At 43.6% G+C, this 18771-nt stretch overlaps 1 protein-coding gene across 5 annotated transcripts in view; it reads right to left on the reverse strand.

Moving 5' to 3' along the window:
* Positions 1-203: 203 nt before the first annotated feature.
* LOC106585560 (calcineurin-binding protein cabin-1) overlaps positions 204-18771 on the reverse strand; it is a 75946-nt gene continuing 57378 nt past the window's right edge. For all 5 annotated transcript variants that reach the window (XM_082968587.1, XM_082968586.1, XM_082968585.1 and 2 more), the window contains 5 exons: positions 11373-11447; positions 3777-4047; positions 2423-2578; positions 2102-2304; positions 204-1912 (listed from right to left, as the gene is read on the reverse strand). In XM_082968587.1, the coding sequence (XP_082824713.1) occupies positions 1760-1912; positions 2102-2304; positions 2423-2578; positions 3777-4047; positions 11373-11447 (858 nt within the window). In that variant the 3' untranslated portion in view covers positions 204-1759. The remainder of the gene's footprint in view (positions 1913-2101; positions 2305-2422; positions 2579-3776; positions 4048-11372; positions 11448-18771) is intronic.

Here is an 18771-nt window from a genome sequence, read left to right on the forward strand (position 1 = left end):
CAGTTCAAAACACCAAGTAATGAAAATATGTATTAAAGAAATTCACGGGATCTTAAGCACGTAGAAATTTCAAAAATATTGTACGAATTAGAATTCATAACATATGATATATGAACTGGATAACGTTGTACACGATTGGGCTACTTTCAAAACTACTGGCTGAAATTATACAGCCAGTATAATTAAAGAGCACCGAGACCAGGTAAGAGCGTATCACGTATATTTTTGGTTTGTGACATCTTTAATGTGGCAAGTTAATATGTAAAGAACAACAACTCCCCAGCCTGTGCCAAGGTTTAAGGAAGAAAAACCTCTCAGCCATTATACATTCCCATAAGAAGCTCAGCAGCAGAAATACAAAACAGTATTTTACACCAAAAAATACAAACATCCATTTACAGGTAGGTAGTCAAGCAAGACTTGTTCGGGTGATGTCCTTTACAATTATTTGTTGATAATTTCTTCCTTTTAAAAAGTCTTCTAAAGACAATTTACAAGAAACATATGGTAAATATCCTTTTTATAGAAACAATCTGTAAAAAAAAAAAAAACATTCTATTGTCGTCCTCTGAGTTGACATAGAATTTAAACATATTTACCAAGGCATTTCCGCTGAATTAGGAACATTCACACTTGACCCCAACGCTAAATAAACACCCGGACCACGTAAGAGTTGCTTCATTTGAGAATATGTTTTAAGTGTGATATTTACAAAAGCTAATTCAGACTAATCCAAAACATCACTTTGTCTATTATTCTCAGCAATGCTGGTGACAGGACCTCTTCCTGGTAAAGAAGGGTCCTCCAAGCTACAAATCCACAGAGAAACAAAAGGACAAAATCAAACAAGACTTGATATAAGACAGTTGAGTACAAAAATAGAACATGAACAAGAGACAAATCAAAGACATCCCACTGGGAAGTGTAAACATATCCAATCTGCTACAGGTTATTAGGCTTTGGAGAAGTAGGGTCCTCAACATTGCTTTAGGAGCCCTATATAAAACTCTGGTTTGCAGTCCTCAGTAAATCTTAGTGTCCATGAAAATGCAGGTCACATACAAATGTGGATTTCTTGCCGTTCAGATTCTTATATCAATGTGTATGGATAGAAGTTGGCTGGCACCTGTGATATGTTGCCATGGCACATTTCATCATGTTGAAGGACCTGTGTGGGATGTTGCATCCCAACAACAAGGACTTAGCTGCAGTTGAAACATACAGTAAAAGCAGGCCAAATTCTAGTTAGGCCCCATTACCTGTGCAAGATGTATAAATCACAGCCAAGGATGCCAACTGCATTGCATGCTAAGAATGTGTCTGCATTGCATGCTAAGAATGTGTCTGCATAGCAACAATCCACCACCAATTCTGACCACTTAACTTACAGTAAGCGTAGATCATCATTTTACACCTTTTCCCATTTTCATGTGAAAGACCATGGAGAGCTTGGTTAGCTGACAGGTGTGATAAGTGTAAATGGCACTTTGCAAAATTGCTGTTAAACGAAAAACATCCCCAGTCATCCAGTGTCAAGAGCAGAACATTGCGCATTTGCACATTTTCACTTCAAGAGCTTTTTTCCATTAAGACAGCTTGAAATTACAAGATAGACCAACTGCACCAACACAGAGACACTAGCTGCAGTGACATGTACCATTCCATCGTTTCAAGACAAGGGAGGAAGTGGAGGGGTTTGATGGTAGTCAGGTCTAGCTCGAAGGAATGGCCAGGGTTTGTTCAGTCTTGTAGCAGTGGCTCAGATGTCCATGTAATCATCCTCCTCATCCCCATCGTCTGATTCACTCTCCAGAGAGGACTCCTGGCTAGAGGTCTCCTGCACCTCCAGGGCCGGCTGGCTCAGCGTCTCCTTCTTCACTGTGGCCGCCGACTGGGAGGACAGGATCACGTTCTACACAGGAACAGGAGCAGAGAACCGCAGGGTTTAGTTTCACTGATAGACAGGGTGAGAAGATAGAACGTTTCCAGAAAGATAGATAAATAGATAGGCTAGAGAGAGAGCGATACATAGATAGGATAGGGAGAGAGATAAATAGATAGGAGAGAGAAGGGGAGAGAGAGAGAGAGAGAGAGGGAGCACCTTGAGTCTTTGCTTGGTTTCCTCTGAGATACTTCCTTTGGGGGAGAGCAGGGTGGGAGTAGGCGGGGTGACGGTGATCTCAGGGGGGAACTTGGTGACAGTGGAGGGGATGAAGAGCTTTGGCATGTTGGGGGGGATGCGTGAGCGGATACGACTAGGGTCCGAAATCTTGGACTGCTCACTGCTGCCATACAGCTGCTGGTCTAAACAACAGAGGAGGTAGAGACAGATGGGACAGAGAAACATTATGACAACTTCTCACATGGATCTTCCCCTTATTGGAATTCTTACTTGGTAATTCCTGGTTGTAAACGTTCTTACCTGAGCAGGGTTGTGTGGCACTACAGGAAGCGGGCTCGTCATGGTACCAGCCTGCAGCCTCCTGCCCTGGGGACACAGTGGCCAACTTCATTTGTTGGCAAAGATGAGACTCCTGCTGTCTGTAGGACAGTCCCTCTGGGGGCTCCTCACGTTCCTCTGGAGAAACACAACCACATCACCTGTCACAATCCATACAGCATTCAAAACACATACACCAGCACAGTGAAGAAAGACAAGATGGCAGGCTCTCACTCATACTTCTGGGGTTGACAGAATAACCCATTTCAGACTGATTCAGTATGCAGTGCACTATACTATAGCAACAATGTTTGCAATGACCAACATTATCATGAGCATTTTTAATACATAGACAAACAAAGCCACTGATTTCAAACAGGCTTCCATAACAGATCCCACAATGAAAGCTGGAGGAAAATAGGAAATACGAGGGAAAGTAATGCCTCAGCCTGCCTGCGAGATCCTCATGTAGCATCGTTCAGTAGCGCTCGCAGCCCTGCCAGCATATACAATAATCCACTCTCTCTCTACCCGACCTCTTCATTCAGGTTGCCTGGGAAACCATTAGTAGATTTCAGTGTCGAGCTTCCTGATGCTGAGCATTGATCTCCTTAACCTCACACCTCACGTGTGCGCACTCATGTGGATGATACCCTCCTTAAATATTCAATGTACTCAACAATCAGGACGGTAAACTGAAGAGGCTTGACAAAATCGTGACATAAGGAAACACTGCATCATCAGGAGAACAGTGTCCCGAGTTAAAGAAATATAATTATTTCAAACACTTCCATCTGTAAGTGTCAGATGTACTAGGGAGACATTAGTGACTTACTAAACTATAAATTCAATATTCAACCAGGTCATGAAGTTACATAACACTGCTCTGGGTGGGCAAGTGTGCCCCTTGCTGGCTGGCTATCTAATTACACAGAGACAGAGAGAGACAGAGACAGAGAGAAACAGAGCACAAGAGAGAGAGAGAGAGAGAGAGAGAGAGAGAGAGGAGAGAGAGAGAGAGAGAGAGAAGCTCTGACAGTTTAATCTGTCCTCCTCCCCTAGAGAAGCAGGTACAAAGCAGGGAATCATCAACTGCAGATACAGCACAGTGAAAAAACCCAGTTTGTAGCTAACTTACCGTGGCTGTTACAAATCTATTCACATTGCAATATATTCACCAAAGAGGATCCACACAATTTTTATGAAATGTTTGATGAACTTATCCTCTTTGTAGCAGCATATTTTAAACGCGTTTTTTATCAGACCAGTTTAACAGGCAGTGTTACAGTTGTGTTTTATGAAATGTACTGCGAGAGGAGGGAGGAAGGAAACTGACCTGTTTGGGGGTGGAAGGCCATAGTTGAAGCAGGGTGGATAGGCAGGGGGGCTCTCCTGTGCTGGGGCTGACAGTGCTCGTGGGAGCCGCTGGCTGGAGGTCTGGGCACCTTGCCAAGGGGCTCGTACTGGAGTTTGGCTTGGCTATCCTGGACAGACAGGGGGTGGCAGGCAGCGTGACTGAGCAGGACCGGGGTGGGCAGAGAGGCAGGGAAGAAGATGTCGCGGTGCTCCTTGGAGTACTTAGGTGTTGTCGGGGCATCACTGGCAGACTGATAAAGATAAAGACAGAGTGGCAGTAAGGAGGAGGAGCCTGACGGAGTGCCCATCTGCAGTAGAATCTTCTTCCCCTGTACGTAGAACCGCCGTAGGAACAGTTTGAGTCATTATAACCAATGCCGTCTCACTGTTCACACAAAAAAATGAACTTCATTACTATTACACTGACTTAATGCTAGAGCTGTGTCCTGTGGAGGTGTCAGGGGTCTGAGGCGTACTTCTCTGTGTGGAACCTGTAGTGTGTGGAGTCAGACTGGGCAAGCATGCAGGGGGATCTGATCTGCCATCACAGGAACACAACTCCAGGACTATACTCCGACCCTGCCTGCCACTCTCCCATGCGTGTTTTGAGGACTACTCATAAACACAAGAGCTGCACAAACAACCTGTGACAAGAGCCGCCCTGCTCCCACAGCTGCTGTCATGGCAACCGGAAGAACACAGCCAATGGAAAATGGCATGAATACAGTTTCCGTTTGGTTTCCCTCAAATAGGAAAGCTTTGGACTGAATGCCAGGGACACATTGGATAACTGGGAAGGAGGAATTCGAGGCAGGGCACTGATAATGATATACAGCAGTAGTAAAGCTAATCAAATGAAGGTAAGAAGTCAGAGGGTCAGTGTAATTTCATCTCACTTTAAAGATTCAAACCAAATGAATGCACAAGATGGAGTATAGATGATTTTCTATAATCTTATCATGACTCATGTCCAGGTTAAAGTTGGAATCCATTGCGGTGAAACTGAAACGTCCATTTGCTATATTACAATAACAAAGACATTACAACGAACACGGTTTTATTCTCTCTGACATCATTGCATGCGCGATAGAAGAGTATGTACTAAGACTTCTTTCATTTATTACGTTGCCGAATGTTCATCTCCTTTTAAAAAACAAAACAAATGTGCCTGGGGGCGACCAATGGCACCGTTTCACCTTTCGCAGGTCTCAGCTTTAAGGTAACATGACTATCAGGTTGCCACACAACACAAGGTTAGTCTGGATCAGTCAGCTGATCTACCGATAACATAGCTCACTTGGTATTTTTCTCAGGATCCCACTGCAGGGATTTATAGTCAAATCCTGCTCCGAGTTGTTTATTACGAGGCTCCATGAGGGATTCACACAGGCTTCAACAAACCAACCAACCAAACCTCCAGCTGCAACAGACCCACATCTCAACACAGACCAACAGCAGCAAGGGGCACAGCAACAGCAGCAAGGGGCACAGCAACACAGACCAACAGCAGCTCCTTGCATATCATCATAGCAGCTCCTTGCATATCATGAATTATACATAAAAGACATAGGAACACAATAAAGACCCTTTGCTCTGAGAATAAGTACCTGAGAGCACTGCAGCAGACTCTTCCGTGCAGCCTAGTTGTTGTTTCCACCATTCACTGAGTATCATATCAAGACTGCTTACAGCCAGACTGGTTTCAAAGTGGGTGATCCCTACTGCAATTACCGAGATGGGGTTTAAAAAGCAGCTTATCAGTTCTGTGTATGTCATCTCCTGTTCTGATAATCTTTTCATTAAATTATTGCCTCTCCAAGTTATCGTTATAGCCAAGTTATCGTTACTCCAAATAAGACTTAGTTCAAGGGCTGCCATTGTTTCTTTGAGACCTGAAGCTCCATATTCTTCATCGACTTTGGCAGGTGGCACTGAAGGCTTTGAGATGTGACCTGACTTCTTGGTAAGGAGGACAGAGTGCAAATGAGACCAAGGCCGCCCACAAAACTTTGCAAATAAGTCCCAAGTAAATGGATGGGTGAAACAGCAAAATATTAAAATGAATCCTGTCAATACACGACTAGCAGATCATCCCACCCACATGAGTAACAACCAGACCCCTGCAGGGGAGTTGCTTAGCCTTATGCCAACCTCCTCTTTCCAGGTGTCAGCTCTGTCTCAAAGACCACATAGCCCAGCAGTACAATAACAACTTCGATACATTAGCAATGGCAACTCCGCAACTCATTATAATTGAGTGTCTAGATATAAACTCGTTATTTTCAGGCTCAGTAAAATGTAATCTCTATACACAAGAGAGGGCTCAGAGTGTGCTCACTAATGTGAGGATCAATCGGTTTGGTGACTAGGCACGTTGTATGAATCTTCTGTCTCCGTTCACAGGTGTGACTCAGTCATCTAGATTTGTGCACCTGAGAGAGCATAAAGTGAGTAGGTGGCAGGGAGCAGAGGATCACCCCGAACACAGTCATTTTCTGCTCTGCTATATTAGCCCCATATACAGCGCCTTCAGAAAGTATTCATACCCCTTGACTTATTCCACATATTGTTTTGTTACATCCTGAAATCAAAATGGATCACTTAAATTTTTTTTTTTATCTACACACACTATACCCCATAACGACAAAGTGAAAACATGTTTTTAGAAATGTTTGCAAATGTATTGAAAATGAAATACAGAATCTTCACAATACAGAATCAGCCAATAGATGTTAGAATCACCTTTGTCATCGATTGCAGCTTTGAGTCTTTCTGGGTAAGTCTAAGAGCTTTCCACACCTGGATTGTACAGTATAACAATTCTTCAAGCTCTGTCAAGTTGGTTGTTGATCATTGCTAGACAGCTATTTTCAAGTCTTGCCATTGATTTTCAAGCCGATTTAAGTCAACACTGTAACTAGGCCACTTAGCAACATTCAATGTCGTCTTGGTAAGCAAATCCAGTGTATATTTGGCCTTGTGTTTTCCTCTAGGATTTGCCTGTGCTTTGCTCTATTACGTTTCTTTTTATCCTAAAAAACTCCCTAGTCCTTGTCAATGACAAGCATACCCATAACATGATGCAGCCACCACCATGCTTGAAAATATGATGAGTGGTACTCAGTAACATGTTGTGTTTGCCCCAAACATAACGTTTTGTATTCAGGACATAATTTCTTTGCCACATTTTTGGCAGTTTTACTTTAGTGCCTTATTGCAAACAAGATGTATGTTTTAGAATGTTAATTCTGTACAGGCTTCTTCTTTTCAATCTGTCATTTAGGTTAGTATTGTGGATTATCTACAATGTTGTTGATCCATCCTCAGATTTCACCTATCACAGCCAAACCATTCGCCTCATTGTAAAATCCCTCTCCGGCAACGGAGTTAGGAAGGACGCCTGTATCTTTGTAGTGACTGGGTGTATTGATAGACCATCCAAAGTGTAATTAATAACTTCACCATGCTCAAAGGGATATTCAAGGTCTGCTTTTATTTCTACCAACAGGTCCCCTTCTTTACGAGGCATTGAAAAACCTCCCTGGTCTTTGTGGTTGAATCTGTACTTGAAATTCACTGCTCGACTGGTGGACCTTACACATAATTGTATGTGTGGGGTACAAAGATGAGGTAGTCATTCAAAAATCATGTTAAACACTATTATTGAGTCCATGCAACTTATTATACGACTATTATACGACTTGTTAAGCAAATTGGAACTCCTGAACTCATTTAGGCTTGCCATTTACTGACATTTCAGCTTTACATTTTTTATCAATATGTAAACATTTGAAATGATGGGGTATTGTGTGTAGGCCAGCGACACCAAATCTCAATTTAATCCATTTTAAATTCAGACTCTAACAAAATGTGGGAAAAGTCAAGGGGTGTACTTTCTGAAGGCACTGTATTAGGCCTTACAAATAACAACCACTAGAATAGTAACTAGACCTTGAATACAAACAACAATGTCAATTAAATCTAAAACATGGATTAATGAGAAAAATCACATGGGAAACCTAGATGTGGTGTGATAAATGGGACACACTGATGACAACTGACCACATGCACACTGTTATGAAACCATCCTGCTTGGATCCAGCATCAAAGTCTTATCTACATCATGACTTGTGATGCACACATACACAGAGCCTTTATAAGGCCATGATCACAACCCTTACCTGTATAAATTATGCTAAATAACTGTAAATTGTGAGCTATAGTAGCCTACCCATCGTTTTCTCCCTTTAGTATGCCGTACTGTGGTTTACATTAGCGAGACAACAGGATGAGAGACCCGAGCCGGATGCGGAGGCAGTGGGATGGGGGCTCAGTGACTACCCACAGATGAGGCAGAAGAACTGATGATTTTTATAAAGAATGCGAGAGATAAACACAAAGCTCAGCTGCAATGATTATAGGTTAGAGTAAGCATCACACAACAAAGCTATTATAAAAACGGGCTTTTTCCCCCCAGTTTCACATTCGATATCACTAGCATTTTAACTTTAATTTGACTGTGTATAGCGTCTCTGCATATGGCTGCAGAATAAACTTGTGTTAAATTCTCCCTATAGAATTCAAAATGTACCATTTCCTTTCATGTGCAAATAAGCAATGCTGCACATATCAATGGTACTACTCAGTTCAAACCAATAACAAGTTCTGCAACTACTGTGTGAAGACAAAGGACAAAAGGGAACATTCTCACTGCACCTGGGGTTATTTTAAGCACGGGCAGGATGGTGCAGAGAAGAAAGCCCTGGGATTTACCCAGCTAGAACACAGCTCATCTTACTACAGACAGACACGGCATGTTAATAGCTCACACCGTCTCACGTGCTCTATGGAAGAGAGAAGAATGTCAGTCCATTAGGAAACTCAATACTATGATCTAGTTGACAGCTTCTGCAGCCAGTCACTGCTGTGTTGCCCGCCCATGGAGCTCTGCAGGCTTCACAAGCTAACAGCACAGCACCCAAATAAGGGCAAACAGAACTAGCACACTCCCCAGCAGACAGTTCAGCTAGTTATTTCCCTCAGTTAGGGTACAGTGTGAAACAAGGCTACAGTGAATGGGTCCCAACAGCTGTCGCCTTATTGTGTCAATAAATAACCTTTACTAATAACCACTGAGACCCTCAATCTAAAAGGACAGTCTTTCCTATACAGTCAGAGACACTAGCAGTCAGACATTCAGACTAGAGTGTATTATTTGGCATTCGAGTAATTGAAACTCAATTGACGCATACAGTGCATTCGGAAAGTATTCAGACCCATTGACTTTTTCCACATTTTGTTAGGTTACAGCCTTATTCTAAAAGTATTTTCCTCATCAATCTCCACACAATACTCCATAATGACAAATCTGAAACAGGTTTTTAGAAACGTTTGCAAATGTATTAAAGATAAAACAGAAACACCTTAATCACATAAGTATCCAGACCCTTTGCTATAAGACTCAAAATAGAGCTCAGGCGCATCTTGTTTTCCATTGACCAACCTTGAAATATTTCTACAACTGATTGGAGTCCACCTGTGGTAAATTCAATTGATTGGACATAATTTGGAAAAGCGCACACCTGTCTATATAAGATCCCACAATTGACAGTGTATATCAGAGCAAAAACCAAGCCATCATTTCGAAGGAATTGTCTGTAGACCTCCGAGACAGGATTGTGTTGAGGCACAGATCTGTTTTTTTAAATGTACGCAGCATCAAAGGTCCCCAAGAACACAGTGGCCTCCATCATTCATAAATGAAAGAAGTTTGGAACCACCAAGACTCTTCCTAAAGCTGGCCGCCCGGCCAAACTTAGCAATCGGGGGTGAAGGTCCTTGGTCAGGGAGGAGACCAAGAACCCGATGGTCACTCTGACAGAGCTCCAGAGTTCCTCTGTGGAGATGGGAGAACCTTCCAGAAGGACAACCATCTCTGCAGCACTCCACCAATCAGGCCTTTTCGGTAGAGTGGCCAGACGGAAGCCACTCCTCAGTAAAAGGCACATGACAGCCCGCTTGGAGTTTGCCAAAAAGCACCTAAAGACTCTCAGACCACGAGAAACAAGATTCTCTGGTCTGATGAAACCAAGATTGAACTCTTTGGCCTGAATGCCAAGAGTCACTTCTGGGAGGAAACCTGGCACCATCCCTACGGTAAAGCATGGTGGTGGCAGCATCATGCTGTGGGGATGTTTTTCAGCGGCAGGGACTGGGAGACTAGTCAGGATAGAGGGAAAGATGAACGGAACAAAGTACAGAAAGATCATTGATGAAAACCTGCTTCAGAGCGCTCAGGACCTCAGACTGGGGCGAAGGTTCACCTTCCAACAGGACAACAACCCTAAGCACACAGCCAAGACAACACTGGAGTGGCTTCGGGACAAGTCTCTGAACGTCCTTGAGTGGCTCAGCCAGAGCCCGGACTGCGGGATGCTGGCCTTCTGATATACTTGGATTAGCTAACACAACGTGCCATTGGAACACAGGAGTGATGGTTGCTGATAATGGGCCTCTGTACGCCTATGTAGATATTCCATTAAAAAATATATAAAAAATAAAATCAGCCGTTTCCGGCTACAATAGTCATTTACAACATTAACAATGTCTCCACTGCATTTCTGATCAATTTGATATTATTTTAAAGGACAAACATGTGCTTTTCTTTAAAAAACAAGGAAAAAGTGACCCCAAACTTTGTCTAAGTGACTCCAAACTTTTGAATGGTAGTGTATATTTTTATAAATTTGCAAATATTTCTAAAAACCTGTTTTTCCTTTGTCACTGTGGGGTATTTGTGTGTAGATGAATGTAGAAAAAGTCAAGGGGTCTAAATACTTTCTGAATGCACTGTACGCTGTAGTACGCTATTTTCCCCTAAGTACGCTGCCTTAGGGGAAAATAGTGAAATGACACAATGTGTAGTGCAAACAGAGTAGAGGAACAGACATGCTTTAACATCATCAAGAAATAAACAAACATGCATCAAAATGGATAACGTATCTATTCAAAACGGTTTGTTCCCAGAAAGGAAAGAGGAAGTGACCCAATAGAATGGGTCATGATTAACAATCATTGCTTTTCCGGTATTTAGTGAGTAGAGTACTGTATCATTCCCCCAGGGCTCCTATCCATGGCTGACAAGTTTCAAGTAGTACGGGGGAATTATTTAGATCTAGCTTAACATCTCGCGGATGGGAAAGACAAGAAGCAACCAATTATAATTTACCTCAATTTACCAATTATAACCAACCTCAAGTTTTATTTGAATTGTGGGACCACACATCCCTCGAATAGCTTCAATCAAAGCCCAGATAAATTGAAGAGAAGCCCTGGCTGTGGAAGAACTCTCCAGTCAGATGAGCAGATGAAACAAATAAGAATATGATATCTGGATAATCTGGGGTAGATCAATTAGTGACCAGTGCTTTGATTCAACTGGGATCATGGGATTTATGGACATATTGAATGTTTACACTTGTGAGTGTTGTGTTTGTATGGGGTCCATGTAGATGTAGAGTATATGCATGAAATATGCACGGCGTGTGTGTGTGTGTGGGCCAGGTCATCCTCCTACCTGTCGTTGTGCTGACGTGGCCATCTGTATCTGGCAGAACTTCACTGCTTGGTCCAGCGCCACATCCTCGTCCACCTGTCCACACCATGAGAGAAGAGAACAGAAACGATCAGAGCAGAGAAACACATTCTTACACCGTTCATACAGCCACGTTAGCACCAGTGATTCAGCTCCGGATGGCTAACACATAGCAAAGGGCCTTAGTGTTTCCACTAATCGCCACCTAAACAGCTGGTAATGTACATATTCTTGGCCAACTACTTATTGAACTTCATAAATAATCTAGGTTTCTTTTCATTTAAAATGTTAAATTCGCTAGTCATAAAAGTCGGTATAGCCTTTTCCCGGCAGGTGCCGATGCAGGCGGCCCGAGGAGCTACGTTATTTACTCAGACCGACAGAGAGGGATCCGGTGTGATGTCTGTGTGAAAACCAGCATCGTGTTGCTGTTTTGATGAACTGCCTGGTACGGTACATTGACTATTGCAATGCAAATGAGTTATGTTGCTGTTTGTGAATTAATGCTTTGATATTGACCTGCACTCTTTCTCTCAAAAGGGAATACGGGAAGCAAGTTTGTATAACCTGCTTTTTGAGACCTTCTGTGTGGATTACAGTGCATTCGGAAAGCATTCATACCCCTTGAATTTTTCCACATTTCATTACGTTACAGCCTTATTCTAAAACTGATTGAATTTTTTTTTTTCACCCTCATCAATCTACACATAATACCCCAAAATGACAAAGGGAAAACAGGTTTTTAGAAATGTTAGCAAATTTATTTAAAACAAAATTGAATAATCACATTTCCATAAGTAGCCTTAAATATTTTGGTCAGTAAAGATGGTCAGATGGCTCCATATGCTTTGCTAATCAAATCACCCAGTTAATTAGTGTGCATGCACACCAGGGGAGAACGACTGCCCCCTCTCATTGAAGCGACAAAGTTCAAGGCTGATTCCGGTACTGCAGGCATTGTTTTCTGATAACAGGACACCCCATTATAGTGAATGGGAAAATGGCAATCTTCGTGGTCCATCTTTGTGTAAATAAATAAATACATATTTTGAAGACAATCATGGTACCAATAATTGTTTGTATTACCGAATATATATAAATAATTGCACACAGAAGAAGTTATAAGGATGATTGCTAATGGCAGCCGGGGGGCAATGCCCCTGGACCCCTTTTTAAGACAGCCCTGGAAACCCTGGCTGAATACTTTTTTATTTATTTGGCTGGCTACTCCATGTACTTAGGAAAACACCGTAGTAATAGGAGCCGCAGTAATAGGGGAAGGTGGCCCTCATTAGGCCTCTCTCTGTGGAGGCTGTCTGCTCTCTGTCTGTCAGTAGATGTGTGCCTCTGTTTATTTTATTTAACTAGGCAATTTAGTTAAGAACAAATTCTTATTGTGCGCCGCCCTATGGGACTCCCAATCACGGCCGGATGTGATACAGTCTGGATTCTAACCAGGGACTGTAGTGACGGCTCTTGCACTGAGATGCAGTGCCTTAGACCACTGCGCTCTGTGTGTGGGAGTCAGGAAGCTGATGCTGCTGTACATGGAGTAGCACAAATGATGGAGTACTAATGGAGTAACACACATGAAAGTAAGCCTCCATGTTCACATATCTCTCAAACAAGCTACTTTATTATGTGGTGGTGTGGTGTTAAAAACATTTTGGTTCTGCATTGACGAACTACTGAAAGAGCTACTTCCTGTGCTTGGCACTCCTATATTGAACATAATAAATGTCTTCCTATCCTCTGGATGTGTACCAAACTCACTAAAAGTGGCAGTAATAAAGCCTCTCTTGAAAAAGCCAAACGTTGACCTGAAAAATAAAATGATGCCAATATCAAATCTCCCATTCCTCTCAAAATGTTTAGAAAAAGCAGTTGCAGTAACTCACTGCCTTCCTGAAGACAAATAATGTATACAAAACGCTTCAGTCTGGTTTTAGACCCCATCATAGCAGTGAGACTGCACTCGTGAAGGGCCTTAGTGTTTCCACTCTGGTCTTCCCTGTGGCTCAGTTGGTAGAGCATGGTGTTTGCAACGCCAGCATGGTGTGTGCAACGCCAGGGTTGTGGGTTCGATTCCCATGGGGGGCCAGTACAAAAACAAACAAAAAAAATGCATGAAATGAAATGTACGAAAAGTATGCATTCACTACTGTAAGTCGCTCTGGGTAAGAGCGTCTGCTAAATGACTAAAATGCAAATGTAAGGTGGTAAATTACCTTTTAATGGCGTCAGACCAAGGCTCTGCAAAGTGCTGCTTTTGACACCATCGCCACCACATTTTTCTGGAGAGATTGGAAACCCTAATTGGTCTACACGGACAAGTTCTAGCCTGGTTTAGATCTTATCTGTCAGAAAGATATCAGTTCGTCTCTGTGGATGGTTTGTCCTCTGACAAATCAGTTGTAAATGTTGGTGTTCCGCAAGGTTCTGTTATCAAATCAAATTTTATTTGTCACATACACATGTTTAGCAGATGTTATTGTGGGTGTAGCGAAATGCTTGTGTTTCTAGCTCCAACAGTGCAGTATTATCTTACAATTCACAGCAATACACACAACCTAAATGTAAAATAATGGAATTAAGGAACATATAAATATCAAAATGAGCAATGTCGGAGTGGCATAGACTAAATACAGTAGAATACAGTATATACATGAGATGAGAAAAGCAAAAATATGTAAACATTAAAACTGACTAGTGTTCCATTATTAAAATGGCCAGTGATTTCAAGACCATGAATATGGGGCAGCAGCCTCTAAGGTGCAGTGTTACGTAACCGGGTGGAAGCCGCCTAGTGATGGCTATTTAACAGTCTGATGAGATAGAAGCTGTCCTTCAGTCTTTGATGCACTTGTACAGACCTAGCCTTCTGGACGATAGAGGGGTGAACAGGCACTGGCTCGGGTGGTTGATGTCCTTCATGATCTGTTTAGCCTTCCTGTGACATTGGGTGCTGTAGGTGTCCTGGAGGGCAGGTAGTTTGCCCTTGATGATGCGTTGGGCAAACCGCACCACCCTCTGGAGAGACATGCGGTTGCAGGCGGTGCAGTTACCGTACCAGGCAGTGATACAGCCCGACAGGATGCTCTCAATTGTGCATCTGTAAAAGTTTGTGAGCGTTTTGCCAAGACAAATTTCAGCAGCCTCCTGAGGTTGAAGAAGCGCTGTTGCGCCTTCTTCACCACACTGTCTGTGTGGGTGGACTACTTCAGATCGTCAGTGATGTTTAAGCCGTGGAACTTGAAGCTTTCCACCTGCTCCACTGCGGTCCAATCGATGTGGATGGGGCATGCTCCCTCTGCTGTTTCCTGAAGTCCACGATCAGCTCCTCAGTTTTGTCGACATTGAGTGAGAGGTTATTTTCCTGGCACCACAATCCCAGGACCCTCACCTCCTCTCTGTAGGCTGTCTCGTCATTGTTGGTAATCAGGCGTACTACTGTTGTGTCTGCAAACTTGATGATTGAGTTGGAGGCGTGCGTGGCCACGCAGTCATGGGTGAACAGGGAGTACAGGAGGGGGCTGAGCAGGCACCATTGCGGGGCCCCAGTGTTGAGGATCAGCAAAGTGGAGGTGTGGTTTCCTACCTTCACCAGCTGGGGGCAGCTGTCAGGAAGTCCATGGCCCAGTTATACTGGACTGGGTTCAGACTCAGGGCCCTGAGCTTAATGATGAGCTTGGAGGGTACTATGGTGTTGAATGCTGAGCTATAGTCAATGAAGACCATTGAAGAGCATTTTAAAATAGGTATTCCTCTCGTCTGTTGATCTATTGGGGCGGTAAGCAAACTGAAGTGGGTCTAGGGTGTCAGGTAAGGTAGAGGTGATATGATCGTTAACTAGACTCTCAAAGCACTTCATGATGACAAAAGTGAGTACTATGGGGCGATAGTAATTTAGTTCAGTTCCCTTTACTTTCTTGGGTACAGGAACAAATGGTGGACATCTTGAAGTAAGTGGGGACAGCAGACTGGGATAGGGAGAGATTGAATATGTCCGTAAACACTCCAGCCAGCTGGTCTGCGCATGCTCTGAGGACGCAGCTAGGAATGCCGTCTGGGACGGCAGCCTAGTGAGGGTTAACACGCTAAAATGTCATACTCACGTCGGCCATGGAGAAGGAGAGCCCACAGTCCTTGGTAGCGGGCCGCGTCGGTGGCACTGTGTTATCCTCAAAGCGAGTGAAGAAGGTGTTTAGCTTGTCCTGAAGCAAGACGGTGTCCGCGACGTGGCTGGTTTTCCCTTTGAAGTCCGTGATTGTCTGTAGACCCTACCACATACGGCTCATGTCTGAGCCGTTGAATTGCGACTCCACTTTGTCTCCATACCAACGTTTTGCCTGTTTGATTGCCTTACGAAGGGAATAACTACACTGTTTGTATTCGGCCATATTCCCAGTCACCTTGCCATGGTTAAATGCGGTGGTTCGCGCAAATGCAGCCTTTTATCCACTGTTTCTGGTTAGGGTAGGTTTTAATAGTCACAGTGGGTACAACATATCCTATACACTTCCGGATACACTCAGTCACCGTATCCATGTATTCGTTGATGTTATTCTTAAGAGGCTACCCGGAACATATTCCTGTCCATGTGATCAAAACAATCTTGAAGCGTGGATTCCGACTGGTCAGACCAGCATTGAATTGTCCTTAGCACGAGTATTTCCTGTTTGAGTTTCTGCCTATAGGCAGGAAGGAGCAAAACAGAGTCGTGATCAGATTTGCCGAAGGGAGGGCGGGGAAAGTAGCAGTGCTACAGTCATGTTGGTAGAACTTCGGTAGCGTTTTCTTCACATTTGCTTTGTTAAAATCCAGTGCAGTCCTTTGAGGGCCGTTGTGGTATCGGCTTGAGGGGGAATATACACGGCTGTGAGTATAACCGAAGAGAATTCTCTTGGGAGGTAATACGGTCGGCATTTGATTGTAAAGTGTTCTAGGTCAATCACACCATGAGTAGTTAATCATGAGGGGTACGAACAAAGGATCCAATTCAGGAAAGTCGTATTCTCAGTCGTGATGTTGGTGAGTTACCGCCGCTCTGATATCCAAAAGTTCTTTCTGGCTGTATGTAATAACACAAAACATTTCCTGGCCTAATAATGTAAGAAATAATACAAAAAAAAGAATACTGCAGAGTTGTTTAGGAGCTGGAAGCAGAGTTGCCCTATCTGTCGGCGCCATCTAACGACCACTATTGTTTTCATTATATATTCTACCTCTTGGTGATGTCATTCGGAAACACAATGTCAACTTTCACTGCTATTCGGACGACACATAGCTGTACATTTCAATAAAACATCACTGGAAGCCTGTGCTTCAGACATAAGGAAGTGAATGGCGGCAAATGTTTTACTTTTAAACTCGGACAAAACAGAGATGCTAGATCTAGGACCCAAGAAACAAAGAGATCTGCTGTTGGATCTGACAATTAATCTTGATGGTTGTACAGTATCAAATAAAACTGTGAAAGACATCAGTGTTACTCTGGACCCTGATCCATCTTTTGACTGACATATCAAGAATATTTCAAGGGCAGCTTTTTTCCAGCTTCATAACAATTTTTTTTAACCTTTTGTCCCAAAATAATGCAGAAAAGCTAATCCATGCTTTTGTCACTTCTAGATTAGACTACTGCAATGCTCTACTCTCCGGCTACCTGGATATAGCACTAAATAAACTTCAGTTAGTGCTAAACACGGCTGCTAGAATCTTTACTAGAACCCCAAAATTGGATCAGTGGTTGGTTGGAGACATCCCTCTGGTGTGGGGGCTGTGCTTTGGCAAAGTGGGTGGGGTTATATCCTGCCTGTTTGGCCCTGTCTGGGGGTACCATCGGATGGGGCCACAGTGTCTTCTGATCCCTCCTGTCTCAGCCTCCAGTATTTATGCTGCAGTAGTTTATGTGTCGGGGGGCTAGGGTCAGTCTGTTACATCTGGAGTATTTCTCTTGTCTTATCCGGTGTCCTGTGTGAATTTAAATATGCTCTCTCTAATTCTCTCTTTCTTTCTTTCTCTCGGAGGACCTGAGCCCAGGACCATGCCTCAGGACTATCTGGCATGATGACTCCTTGCTGTCCCCAGTCCACCTGGCCGTGCTGCTGCTCCAGTTTCAACTGTTCTGCCTGCGGCTATGGAACCCTGACCTGTTCACCGGACGTGCTTGTTGCACCCTCGACAACTACTATGATTATTATTATTTGACCATGCTGGTCATTTATGAACATTTTAACATCTTGACCATGTTCTGTTATAATATCCACCCGGCACAGCCAGAAGAGGACTGGCCACCCCTCATAGCCTGGTTCCTCTCTAGGTTTCTTCCTAGGTTTTTGGCCTTTCTAGGGAGTTTTTCCTAGGGAGTTTTTCCTAGCCACCGTGCTTCTTTCACATGCATTGCTTGCTGTTTGGGGTTTTAGGCTGGGTTTCTGTACAGCACTTTGAGATATCAGCTGATGTACAAAGGGCTATATAAATACATTTGATTTGATTTGATCATATTACTCCAGCGCTAGCCTCTCTACACTGGCTTCCTGTTAAGGCTAGGGCTGATTTCAAGATTTTACTGCTAACCTACAAAGCATTACATAGGCTTGCTCCTAATTATCTCTCTGATTTGATCCTGCAGTACATACCTACACGTACCATACGGTCACAAGACGCATGCCTCCTTGTTGTCCCTAGAATTTCTAAGCAAACAGCTGGAGGCAGGGCTTTCTCCTATAGAGCAACATTTTTATGGAATGGTCTGCCTATCCATGTGAGAGACGCAGACTATGTCTCGACCTTTAAGTCCTTACTGAAGACTCATCTCTTCAGTAGGTCCTATGATTGAGTGTAGTCTGGCCCAGGGATGCAAAGGTGAACGGCAAGGCACTGGAGCGACGAACCACCCTTGCTGTATCTGCCTGGCCTGCTCCCCTCTCTCCACTGGGATCCTCTGCCTCTGACCCTATTACGGGGGCTGAGTCACTGGCTGAATAGTGCTCTTTGATGCAGTTCTTAAGAGGGGTGCGTCACTTGAGTGGGTTGAGTCACTGACATGATCTTCCAGTCCGGTTTTCCGCGTGAGGTGTGGAGGAGAACTTCGTGGTCTATACTCAGCCTTGTCTTAGGGTAGTAAATTGGTGGTCTGTTGATATCCTTCTTGTGATGTGGGGGATGTGCTTTGGCAAAGTGGGTGGGATTATATCCTGCCTGGTTGGCCTTGTCCGGGAGTATCGTCAGACGGGGCCACAGTGTCCCCCCTGTCTCAGCCTCCAGTATCTATGCTGCAATAGTCTATGTGCTGGGGGGATAGGGTCATTCTCCTGTCTTATCTGGTGTCCTGTGTGAATTTAAGTATGCTCCCTCTAAATATTCTCTCACTCCCTCC

The sequence above is a fragment of the Salmo salar genome, chromosome 24 (genome assembly GCF_965601325.2).
Source record: "Salmo salar chromosome 24, fSalSal1, whole genome shotgun sequence".
Taxonomy (NCBI): Eukaryota; Metazoa; Chordata; class Actinopteri; order Salmoniformes; family Salmonidae; genus Salmo; species Salmo salar.